We start from the raw sequence: 12,932 nt of genomic DNA on the forward strand, positions 1-12,932 counted from the left end.
AATGAGGAGGGGAGACTTCGAAAACCTTGAACTCAAGAGCAAGCCCCTGGCCCTTATCCCCTCCTGTGTTTATCCCAGCCAGATTTTCATTCAGAACAATTGCACTGTGTAAAAGAATTTCTTTAAGGCCATAAGCAGATGCAACTTCGAGATACACGTACTGAAGCACCACATCCTGTAAAAGGATGAGGTTAGTTCTGTTTCACATTTTCACATTTTATAAAATTATGCTGAAAATACTGCAAATATTTGCAGCCTGACTTAAATTAAAAAAAAAAAAAAACAACTAGAGAGAATTTGAGGAAAAGATTAAGCAGCTAGAGGATTTATGAAGCAGGATCTCAACAACAATTCACACAGATAAACTAAGAGTACACATGCAGACTGTCTGCAGAGATTTAGAGGTGGTACGTTAATACCAAGGAATTGTTTAGGATGAGCCAAAGAGGTGTAGCTATGAGCAGTGAAATGAGACTGATCAAAGGGAAAATTTAGGCTTACTATCAAGAAATATTTCTTAACTGTGAAGTCTATTAGTCTGTGAAATAATCTCCCAAGGGAATAACTGTAGTAATAATACTTAGCACTCACACAGTGCTTTACATTTTCAAAGCACTGTAGAAAAATTAGCCAATATAATTAAAGACAGTAGTAGAAGTACCACAAGTTGTCATTTTAAATGCTGCACTGGTCAAGGCACTAGAAAATATCCTGGAAAAAGCCAACCTGCATTGACTCTGACTGCCAGCTAAGATTTCCTTTCTTCCTTCATACTAGCATCTCCAAATGTCTAACCTGTACCTCCAAGAGGTACAATAGAATATCCAACTGCTGTTCTTAAAAAAAGAAAGAAGGGAAAGAAGGGAAAGGAAGGAAAGGAAGGAAAGGAAGGAAGGAAGGAAGGAAGGAAGGAAGGAAGGAAGGAAGGAAGGAAGGAAGGAAGGAAGGAAGGAAGGAAGGAAAAGAAAGAAAAAGAAAGAAAAAGAAAGAAAAAGAAAGAAAAAGAAAGAAAAAAAAGAAAGAAAAGAAAGAAAGAAAGAAAGAAAGAAAGAAAGAAAGAAAGAAAGAAAGAAAAAAAGAAAGAAAAGAAAGAGAAAGAAAGAAAGAAAGAAGAAAGAAAGAAAGAAAGAAAGAAAGAAAGAAAGAAAGAAAGAAAGAAAAAGAAAGAAAAAGAGAAAGAAAGAAAGAAAGAAAGAAAGAAAGAGAAAGAAAGAGAGAAAGAAAGAAAGAAAGAAAGAAAGAAAGAAAGAAAGAAAGAAAGAAAGAAAGAAAGAAAGAAAGAGAAAGAAAGAGAAAAGAAAGAAAAAGGAAGGAAGGAAGGAAGGAAGGAAGGAAGGAAGGAAGGAAGAGAAGGAAATCTGCAAATAAATATACTTCCAAGAAACACATTTAAAGTCTATTTTTTCCCTTGAAATTTTGATTAAACACATTCTCTAATGTTGTTCTTGCAACTCCCAAATTTCAAGAGATGTCAGCTGATCTCAAGGGAAGAATGTGCTACTAGGGAACTTTTTCATTGTTAATTTGCATTGATTTGCTTTTCAAAGAGCACTACATCAGGTATTTGAAAGGACTCTTGCTTTTTATTCTGTTCCAGTCATTAGGTAAATACACATTTATAACATGGATAGTAGAATGGTAACAACATCTTATACCTAAAGGTGGAAATGGTGGTGGTTAGTAAGTGTCATAATTACAACTTCCTGGGCAACATTTATACAATTGCTTTGTTGCTAATGAATTATGATATAGCCTTTTTTCTCAGGACTCTTGCCTCTTGAGTGCACAAGTCAAAACTGTTTTGGGGAAGGAGAGTGGTGCAGTGAACAGCTTTGCAGGTGGAGCCCCTGCTTCAGTTGTTACAGATGTTGGAAGTTGTGCCATTAATGAGGCAGAACATTTCAAGAAAGGAAAAGACGACCTCAAGATGAATATCTTTATCAGTATTGGAATGGCCAATTTTAGGGCTCAACAAAGGCCATTCCAGCTCCAATGAAGTTTGCAAAAGTAGTCAAGTCATCTTGGCCAAATTTTTTCACATTATGTATTTCTTATTTTTGTGGTCCTTGGACTGGGATCCTAATCTGGTGTTTCTGTACCTTCTCACTTCTAAATACAAAGGAAGTCCCTAGGATCTAAATTTTGAACTTATCTAATACACAGTGTTCTTTAAGAATTTCCCAGTGCTAACTGGGTACCCCAAATAAGCAGGTTTCTATCCAATGTGTCTCTGCCTCCAACCATATCTTGGGTGCTGCCAAAAGGTATACATTGTTGTGAGGCCTCAGAAATTAGAGGGATGAGCAACCCAGCAAGGAAGACATAAGGGCTAATAATAATTCTGTCTCAAAAGTTCATTCCACAAGTGATGTGACTAGTAACTCAGAAGAAAACTTTGGGGGGGATAGAATCCAAATTTTCTAAGGTCCATTCAAATTTATTATTCACGAGACTACACTGAAATGCAAGAATAGCCATGTCAATGCCTCTAATCTGCTCAGGAGAGACTGATTTTTTCTCGATTTCAACAAATGAATTCCTGGCAATCAGTAATAAGTATATGCAAGCAGCAATTCGTCTACTAATCTCTAACACTACCTTGTGATAGATTTCAAAGTTCTCAGTTAAAGAAATAGGCACAAAAGAACTTCACAAACAAAATAACTATTTTAATCAGGCAAGTCAAAATGTGAGATTTAAACCGAAACGGAAGATGTCATTGCAAAACTATTTTTATTATTAATCTACATGCATAGCTAAAATCAGCTTGGTATATTTGCAAATACACTAAGTGAAGTAGGAAGCATCAAGCCTTCAAGGGTCCTACCTCAAAATAAAGCCTAGAATTGAGGAAGCTCAAAGCTCCTCAAGTTGACCTTTTCATTAAAATAACCGAACACATGGATTGAATTGTAGAAGTACTAACTGTACAAGAATTTCCATTATTAACCCTGTAAACAAATATATTGGGAAGGCTTCTAGGGTATATTCATCAACCACATAAAATATCCAAGTTCTATATGTTCTTGGCTGCATCTTCGTGTTTTAAGTTGCTAGATAAACCATCAAGTACTAAATATATCTGTGACTAGCAGCCCAAAAAAAATTTGTGGCAGAAAAAGTCTGATTGGACATATATGATGCATTGTGACTTCTAGAAGTGTAGATGGATAAGGAAGAGCTTCTACTCTGTTGACATTTTTCTTTTTCCATTATCTCAAACATTTTGCAGTAGAAATTGCATACCTGCAATTACAATTACAACTAATTGATCTGCCATTTCCCATGTCATAATTAATGTCATGTTTTAATAGAGTTATAATCATTCCATAATAATGCTTTTCATTCACCAGCTTCCCACAAAGTATAAAAGTATAGTGCACAAAAGCAATGAACTTTTATGAGGCTCTTTCAAAAACATCCCCAAAGGAACATCTTGGTGCATTACAATGAACTTTTTAAATATGTTTCTATATTCTTATCTGAGCTGCAGTAAAGTAGCATGCAAAAAAGACTTTTCACTCTAGCATTCCTCCTTCCCTGAACATCCATAGGTGAAAAATGAAATCAATGATTCAGTGACAAATACATTATGTTTCCTAAGGGGTTATTTAATGTACTCCTAGGAAGGATGGAAAATGATGGTTTCTAGAGAACAGATGGTAACAAGACAAAATATCAACAGACCACAGTTGTTGACTGCAATTTATGGAGTGTACAGATGTGTCAACTTAAATGCAGTGATTCTGAGGCCAATAAAAGTACTTCCTGATACCAACAGATTAATTTTTCATGACCACTGGTTACACAGCTATTACATTTTAAAAAACTAATTATTCATCACAAAAGAAACAATTTTGCTCAAATGTCATTACTATAAAGTGAAATGTTGTTCTTGCTGGCACAAAAAAAAAAAAAAAAAGAGCATTCCAGAATTGACACAAGTTTGCACATCTTCCTTTCAGAATAAAAGTGTCTGCTTTTTTTTTTTTCCATAAAGAATATTCCAATGAAAGATGAATGCTAGCAGCCAACCCAGATTTAAAGTAATAGCATGCAATAAGGAGATCCCACTTCCTAGCCAAATATGAAGCATGCTTACAAAAGGGCCTTTTTTCACCCTTTAATTTAGCAGGATGAATAACGGTGCTTGTGAAGGTTGCAAGGGACTGGCAGTGCCTGAAGCTGCAGTCCTCTATTTATTATCCATAGCCACATTAACTATGCAGACAGTCTCTCCCATGCTGTTCTGTAAGACTAAAGATACACGACTGCCAAAGCCACATATCTCAGAACCTTAATCAATGCACAGGTTTAGTTCTAGCTTTCATCCTTTTAATTTGAACCTATTTTCATGTTGTCTTATACTTCAGCTTGGATAAATATTTCCTCCTTAGTCCCCTCCTTGTATATGCCTAAATCAAATTCATCAAAGGATTGGTTATTTGCTTGCGAAGAGTAAGAAAGGAGAAACTCTACTTTCCAAATTCCCCTGTTCTAAGATAGAGATCAGTTCTAAAACAATCACTTTACAATAAAGATACCAAAGAATACTCCACTAAATAGACAATGTTAAGTTAGCTATAGAAAAGATGATAAAAACAAATTTTTCGCTGTATCAAATTGCAAAATAATTTGTCATAGGCTAAACTTTCAAAGGAGACTTCAATTCAATAGCCACGCAGTGTTTGCAAAAGAAACTGCGAAAGCATCTAGCCAGGAACTGAACCAGAAGGTAAGCACTGGAGGCACTGCAGTGCCCAGAAGTCAGGCAAGGCTCACCTTCTCCCTGCCCCGAATTAGGGTATGTGTGTGTGAAAGCGATGCACGCTCCCCTGGGAGCACCGTAAGAACTCACTGAAATCCCTTGTCTTTAACAGTGTGGCATACACAAAGCAGGGCAGAGGCATGGACTGATGAGGAGCTGCAGAAATCGCTTACATAGGAATTGAAAGACGTGTTTTGACTGAATTTTGTCAACACCATACTTATCAACTGTTTAACCCATTTACCCCATCCAGCCTGCTCCATGCAATTTTAACCTCAGTTTCCCTCTCCTCTTTACTCAGTACTCATCACTAAACTCTGTTTTTTGCTTCCCCAATTCTCTCTCTCTTTCCCCAAATATAATATAAATATTATTTTTAATTGTGGCAAAGTAACCTAAAATTTCAAATGTTATTCCTTTGATTCATGTTTTTATCCTTTTTGACCAGAAGCTATTCAGAGTGGGCTCTGCCACCACCTCCTCTATTTTGTACCGTCTGTAGAGCAATAACACTCCATTTTGGTTGCCCTATAAGCACAATAATAATAATAAACATTATTAATAGCAACAACTTATTCTCTACATCAGCAATCTGGCATCACAGATTATGTACCTCCACAAAACACAGCAGTATGCACAAATTGAGAAGCTGACACCGATTTGGCTGATTCTTCTCCCTCATTGGTTTTATAGCTGTATAAACCCCACTTCAGTGGAGTTACTCCTGATTTAAAGCAGTGCAGGCAAGAGGAGAGAGTCCTCTACTTCTGGCAGACAAATGAAAGAGCTCATAAAATGGAGCATACAAATTTAGAGGTCAGAGATGGGATAATACAGAGCAAGCCCCCTCTTAAGCAAAGCTCAATTTTGCACCCATGATCATTTCTTCTCCAGCTTCTTTAACCTTTGTATTGTCTGGACAGAGAGTTCTGGGAAATGAAAACCTCCACAGAGCAAGACAAGGCAACAGTGGCACGAGACACCTTGTACTATGTGGCAATCTTACTACTTTGTAAGCTATATTGGACATAGATTACTTTGGGAGATTTAGAAGCCAGAATAGCAAGTTCCAATTCGTAGTATCAAAACATCAAGAGCACTAGCTTGGACTCATTTATTGCTTTACTACGCAGAAATAAGGAGAGTCTCACCTACCTGAATCATATGCAAAATCTCTAGGTTCCTGTTTAATCATCAGAGGAGGGGGGAAATTTTGACTGGCTGCACTGCCAACCATAGCGTTGTGTTCATAAACTGGATCGTGATACTCCTGCTTAAAACCTTGAGGTGGGAAAGGGATGTTTGGCTCAGACATCTGCCGCTGATATATTGGACGTCCTTCCCTTGGCATTGCAGGCAAAGGTGGAAAAGAATTGCAAGGTTCAGAGAGCTGGCGGCGAAATCTAGGACACAAGTTAGAGAGGTCATGTAAAGGACTTAAACTACATTCCATTTCACAAAGATCTTCACAGATCATGATTAGCAAGAGGCTTTATCACTTCCTCAATAGTAAACATTTTGTTTATGATAATGCCAAATGCTGCCATCAGGATTATGATTATGGCTGTGTTGCAGAACAGCAAGAAGCAAAGTAACATACCCCCCACCTATTAATACCAGCTCTAGTACCTGCCCCCCCCACCATCTTCTTTTCCTTCAGTATCTTCTCTCATCAAAAGAGGCCAACCAAAAATGTACCAGCTTCAAGCCAGCAGAAAGACTGACGTTTTCCTACCACAGTAACATGAAAGAGGCTTATGTGGAGTTCTCTGTTGTTTCATGAGAATGAATGACGTATTGCTTGTACTCTAATTTACTCTTGCAGTTCTTACTGTTACATGGAAACCATTCTGACCATGACAACAAACACGACTATTTTGAACAAAGAGTATTGTCTGTTGAAACACCTGGAATCATGCCAGGGTATAAGTCCACAGTTTTGTCCTCTCGAGGATAGCACTGTGGGAGGCCTACCTGCAAAGCTGGTATTGTATTCCAGAAGGGAATTTAAGCACTCCAGAAAAAGGACAGCATACAGATTTTTGTTAATAGAAGCAAAGCCTAAGAATTTTCCTCCTGTCTTAACTTATTCCCATAGTCATTTCCACATAAAAGAAGTCCACACAAACCAAGCTGCCACTCACTACTCCAAAATACTCTTCAATAAGCATAACATGTGAGAATTCAGTTTTAAATCAACTTCACTTCCATGCAGCAGTACTCAAGAACCTACATTTGTTGTTCCTTCCATAAAACAGGAATGAAAAGTTTTGAAGGTAATTATTAGGACATCTGTGGGTTCAGAAGCCTAGAGAATACAAGGATGCTATTTTCCCACCGTGCTCTGATGAACTGCACAAAGTGTTCCTGTCATCTCCTATAGATTACCCCAGTGGCAGTAACCATCACCACCAGAATTGTCTGCACTAATCCACAGCAAATGCAATGTTCTTGCAACAAACTGCTTGCTAGCCGTGTTATCACTCATCATGAAAGCATACTTTTTTTTTTTTAAAAAAAAAAAAAAGGAGAGAAACCTGTGTCTTTCTCTGCCAGTTTCACACTGTCACACTAAAAATCAAGAATTAATCATTCTTCAGCTTCCTGTACTTTGCAGCTGAACTGACTTTCCCTCATGACAGCAAAAGCAGACATTCTCTTGGAGAAAATGGGGTGAGTGAAGAAAGCAGGGTTTTGATTGCATAAGCAACACAGTCCTTGAATATCATCTTATATGTAGTATGTGTTTCTGAAACAATTTAAACCCTACTAACATCTGTCAAAATACTGCTGTGAACTTGGTCTGACAAATATTTACTGTCATAGTTTAATTACAAATACTGTGGGAGCTACAGGGATAGAAACTATTACAATGTAGCACTGGAGACAAAATTATTATTTTTAATGCTGCTGTAAATATTCTGTTTTGCAATAGAAAGAGTAGTGCACTGTAATGCTGGTTTTTGCAATTCCACCTACACCTGCAGAAAATAAACTTAGAAACTCAAATGTATTATGAAACAGTTAGGCTGACTGGCACTGCATTCATTTCCCTCTTTTCCTTTTTTCATTAGCCAAAAAAAGAAGCAGAAATTATCATTAAGAACTGTCAAGGAGTGAATCAGAAAATTGCAACTTGAAGTTAAAATAAGAAACAGGCTCACTCACAAAGCCTCAAAGGAAGTTAATAATACTTGTTGTACTGGAAGCTTTGTATGGAATCAAGCCATTTGTTTATACAAGTGGATTTGATTCCTGTTGGTACTTGTTAGGACCACTTATATTCATGCCCTGTATGAAGATGTATGGGCTGTATGTTCTAGATACTGATCCTATCTTATACCACTAACGCATGTTCCAAAGAAAAATGCTTGGAGTTATAGATTTATATACAAACTTACACAGGTAGGTTATTTGTTTAAATGACATTTTCTGAATACATTCATTGTTGTAGCTATCATCTTGTAAATCAGGAAGATTTGAATTGCACAAAAATATGAAGTACACATTTATTTCAAAAAATGGAGAAGAAGATTCAAAGTAAAGAAGAAAATGGTGAAAAAAAAAATACCTTCCACTACAATCATACCTTCTTCAAAAAAGTAGAAAAATGAGATTTTTGCCCTGAGTCAGTTAATTTGGACTTCACTAAAACACGTTATGTTCTATCACTCAAAGAAAGCATCAGTGCAAAATGCCCTAAAGAACATGAATTTCAAAGGCATGGGGGGAAAAAATCATGTAAAGAACCCATAAAGCTCGTGCAGAGCAAGTGTTACGGTCATAGGAAAATAAACTAGGGTGTATGCAAATCTCTATAAATATTCAAATTAAGGCTGACATACAGCTACAGTATTGTCTTTACAAGTTGCTCTAAATCAAAACATTTTTTCATCTGAAAAATACTACTGCTCTCTTCACAGAAGCCATTTAGCTTTTGGAGATTTCAGTCTCCTGACAACTTGGGTGTATATATAAAAACACAGTTATCCACCCTCCTGCAATCAAAACCGCATCCTGGCTTCATTGGGGGCTGGTGTGGTTAGACCACAGTCCAAGGATGGGGGAAACAGCACTATGGCAGTTTACAGGTCTGATTCAGTGTTTCTTTACCACCAGAAAGGCACACAGACCTTGGGTAATATTTAATAGTATCTCAGCAGAGCATAAAATGGCAATATAAACTGTAGCAACCTCCTCCAGAAGTGATCTGCACAAATCCCTGGAGATAATAGCCCTTATTAGAGCAGAAGCATGCAAATCACACTCTCGACAACTGTGATTTTCTTTTCAGGTGCTTCTTAATTTGTTAATGTGTAAGTGCTAAGACAAGTCTCTAAACATATATATCTCTATATATAGCTGAAATTCAAAATGCTCAGAGCAATCACACAACACAGAAAAAAAAAAAAAACAGGTTCATGTAATAAAGGTTAGGATTAATAGAATTCCACAAACAAGTGTTTGGTCTCAAAAATAAGGGAAATTCACTGAGCATATTTGTTGCAAAACTGAGCTAAAAAAGACAGTCAGTTGTCTGTGGACTTCTAACATACCGAAACAAAACAGGGTGACTTAAGGACAGTTTAAGTTTTAATTCTAGTCTCCAGCTCTTGTGGCTTTTACTCAGACTAATGTTATTTGAACACAGTTTATGTTGGCATGTTAGTTTGTTTGAAATATTATATTTCTAAAGGGATTGGAAAAATGAGTCACCCTTCCATTGAATATTCTGAAGCAGTAACGCATATGGCTACTTATCTCTTGGACAGGTAAATTTCTTAGCAAGGAGCCAGGATACGTATCAGCCAGGATCATGCCTGCTAGTGACTTCATCACCTCGTGACGCTTACTAGCCTCAAGTGAATTGCCCTCACAAGGCAGCAGAAGCAGGTCACTAAAACCGTATCATTGCCAATATTAGCTCCTACTGAAGTCCATCAAGCAGTGTGCCAGCCTTTCACAAAACATACATTTCTGACATTCTGACCTTATCTGGCTTAAAGCCAGTACTACCCTATATGAGAGACATGCGGCCACCACTGAAATAACTTCTGCATAGGTCCTGCACACATTCTGTGTTTTACCTGTGATCCATAGGGAAGCTGTTGTCTTGAATGGACTGGGATGGAGGGAGATGGCCAGGGAAAACCCGGTCAGGTTTAGGAGTCTGAGCTGAGTTTGGGGAGGCATGGTGCAGCGGTGACACAGGAGTGCTGGATGGCGTTGGTGGGTTGGAGGGCCTCATTCCCACTTGTGGCTTCTGATCATAGGCACTATTAGAAAAGCAAGGACAAAGAAGGTTAGGTTATTTTCTCTGCAAAAACATGTAGCACGTATGTTCAGGAAAAAAAATAAAAATGCAAGTATCACATATAAGCTTTTTATTACACATACTTTATTAAGCAGTTTGGGGCAGAGAAATTCTCTACACGAAGAGGAGCACAGAAAAAAATAATTTTAAAGGCAAGTGGTTCAAAACAGCATTTTCTTCTCTGAGGCCTAGAAATGTATTTTTAAAGGATTCAGTCTTACAGTGACATTCTAACAAGAGATACACAAAATACACAAACGTAGTATTGTATTATATGCACCTGGACTAGAGTGCGAAGAGCTGGCAGTACCTGTCAAGACTCTTTTTTAGAGCTTGCACAAAACCACAAAGTGAAACCGTAAAACAATGAATGCAACTAGAGGGAAGGGATCTGACCCAGAAAAACAATGCTATGCTGGCTTAGCTACCCACACTAAGATGTCAGCAGGCTCTCCTGATACATTTTCTGTCTCTGTCTCAAAAATAAAGTTTAAGTCCTGCAAATATAAAGGTGTTTCAGATCAGGAAAGGACCTTAGTACACTTTGATTATTCTTGTTTCTAAACAGGAAAAACACAGACATAAGGCAGATAGTAAGCACGAACTTGCATACTTTCCTATGTCAGGTCCCCCAGTACCCATCAAATCCATTAATGTACACATTTGATTTTTTAAATCAAAACCATTCCTCTATGACCGTTGAAGGTGCCAGTCTGTATTTAGTTTTCTTTCACATGCAAAAAAGCTAAATGCGAATTATTTAAGTGCTATCAGCTTTGGTAGTACGTTAATGAGAACAAAAACTCACTAACTAGATGAAAGGTTCTAAAATAGACTGAAATGTCAGTAAGAAATCCTTCACTGCTAAAGGAAGGAGTGACATGTAAGTGCAAACCAAAAGAACGTCAATAAAGAATGCAGTCATATCAAGCCCCCAGAATAATTAAAGTTTTTACTATTTACCTTTATAAAAGATGACAATTTGCTTTTGAAAAGATAACAAAGATGCAGATCCTAATGAAATACTATTTCAAATTGTAATCATCTTTGAATGCACACATATATCATTGCAAAACATGTCAAATACCTCAGACATGCCAATCTCTTGCTTGTCACACAGATCTTGCTCTCTTTCCTAATGTGTGTAATGCATTTTGCAAGTATTTTCAACACAACTCATAGAAAACCAGACACTCCTTCCATTTCACGCTTGCACCCCGAGTTTCTAAATTCTGGCTATCTCCCATGAAGGAGGAATAAAGAATATGCATTTTGATGAAGAACACTGCTTTGAAATAGTTATGTGTTTGATATAACTGTAAACAACGCCATCAGTGTTCATCAGCTAAATGCATTATCTCATCAGTCTGCTATCTGCTGGAGAGGTAACTTTTATAAGATCTCTATTATGGCTTTATAACTCTTTAGTCAGTCCTCATTTAAATCAGCAGTTCTCACTGCAAACATATTCCTGATTGCTTTACCTGACATTGTACAGGCACTTTTCCCCATAACTGAACTTGAATGGTTGTTCTTGACTGCAAGCAGAGCCAAGTTCCGAACATGGGCTATGGGGTTCCTTCTTGATTTTCACAGGGAGACCATGAAAAGCCACTGGAAAGAGAAAGAAAATATAATTGAAAACCAAGTACGATATTAACAATGAGCTTTCTCAAGTAAACTAGACACTGCTAATTAAGCACATGATTAATTAAACCATTGTAATACTAAAAACAATATCGGAAATAAACATTTCAAGGATTTTTTCGTGTGTCAACTGAAAAATAGACACCAGAGATCCTTTGCATTGGCTATTAGCACTTTTATTGTTTAATAGAATGATGGCCAGGATCCCATCTCATTAAGCAGGAAAATAACAGCCTTCTTATATTTGGCTTAACTACTGTAAATGTTGTCAGAGGCAAAATACTTCCCAGGCACCAAATGTTTCTAAGTAATATTAGTGAGGTAGCTTTTAGCTATAAATGCAATAGCAGATCACTTCAAAGAATGCCACACAAACTACTCCAAAATAAATTTCTCATATACCAGCCTCAGGTATATGATCGGTCACCTTTTTCTCCCACCGAATACATGAAAATTTGCAGTGAAACTTATGAAATTGGGTGATTACATGTTTCTTTAGTTATACAAATAATATCTGGAAAAAATACATGAGAAATGCCTTCAGTACACTTTCTCAAAAATGCACAATGTAAAATTCTGGCCTCACCGAAGTCAACACTAAATGTGATATAGACACAAATGGAGAAAAAAAAATAGCCATGCTTTTTTAAATAGCCAAAAGAACATAGGGAGTATGACAGAAATGCATCGTTAATGAGAAACACAAATTGGTCTGGATTAAGGTAAAGGCCAAAGGTAAAGATAAGGTTAACTAGCATATTAGTTTAAGCCAGCCAACTTTCCTTTATTTCATAGGTAACCTTAACCAAAATTAAAACAAGAAAATTCAAAGTTCACCTAATGTAGGCAAATCTAAATTTAGTGGCTAGGAGGACAAAAGACTAAAGACAGGTGTTTAACAGCTTGAAAACATGCCCTTCAAATTTAAAAATGAAAAAAAAAAAAGAGATTTCAAATCCATTTTTGAACTCTGAGCAGCCTAGAGTTTGGGGATCAACTCTCATGACTGGTTTTGCTGTTGTCACCAAAACACCACAGTTCGGACATCGTGCTCCAGCCTGACACAAACAGGTTCGCCTCTGCGGAAATCCACATATATGCAGAAGTCTCTGTTAGAGAAGCTCAGTGCAAAATTAGGTCATTATTACTACTGTTAAGAAGAATCTTGTCCTTTCCCTTGCACCTGACCTGAAAAACAAGTTG

At 37.1% G+C, this 12,932-nt stretch overlaps 1 protein-coding gene across 7 annotated transcripts in view; it reads right to left on the reverse strand.

Moving 5' to 3' along the window:
- The window catches only part of ETV1 (ETS variant transcription factor 1), a 67,749-nt gene that overhangs the window by 21,102 nt on the left and 33,715 nt on the right, over nt 1-12,932 (reverse strand). For all 7 annotated transcript variants that reach the window (XM_048068375.2, XM_013183474.3, XM_013183472.3 and 4 more), the window contains 3 exons: nt 11,567-11,696; nt 9,856-10,044; nt 5,924-6,171 (listed from right to left, as the gene is read on the reverse strand). In XM_048068375.2, coding sequence (XP_047924332.1) covers nt 5,924-6,171; nt 9,856-10,044; nt 11,567-11,696 — 567 coding nt within the window. The remainder of the gene's footprint in view (nt 1-5,923; nt 6,172-9,855; nt 10,045-11,566; nt 11,697-12,932) is intronic.

Source organism: Anser cygnoides, chromosome 2 (genome assembly GCF_040182565.1).
Source record: "Anser cygnoides isolate HZ-2024a breed goose chromosome 2, Taihu_goose_T2T_genome, whole genome shotgun sequence".
NCBI lineage: Eukaryota > Metazoa > Chordata > Aves > Anseriformes > Anatidae > Anser > Anser cygnoides.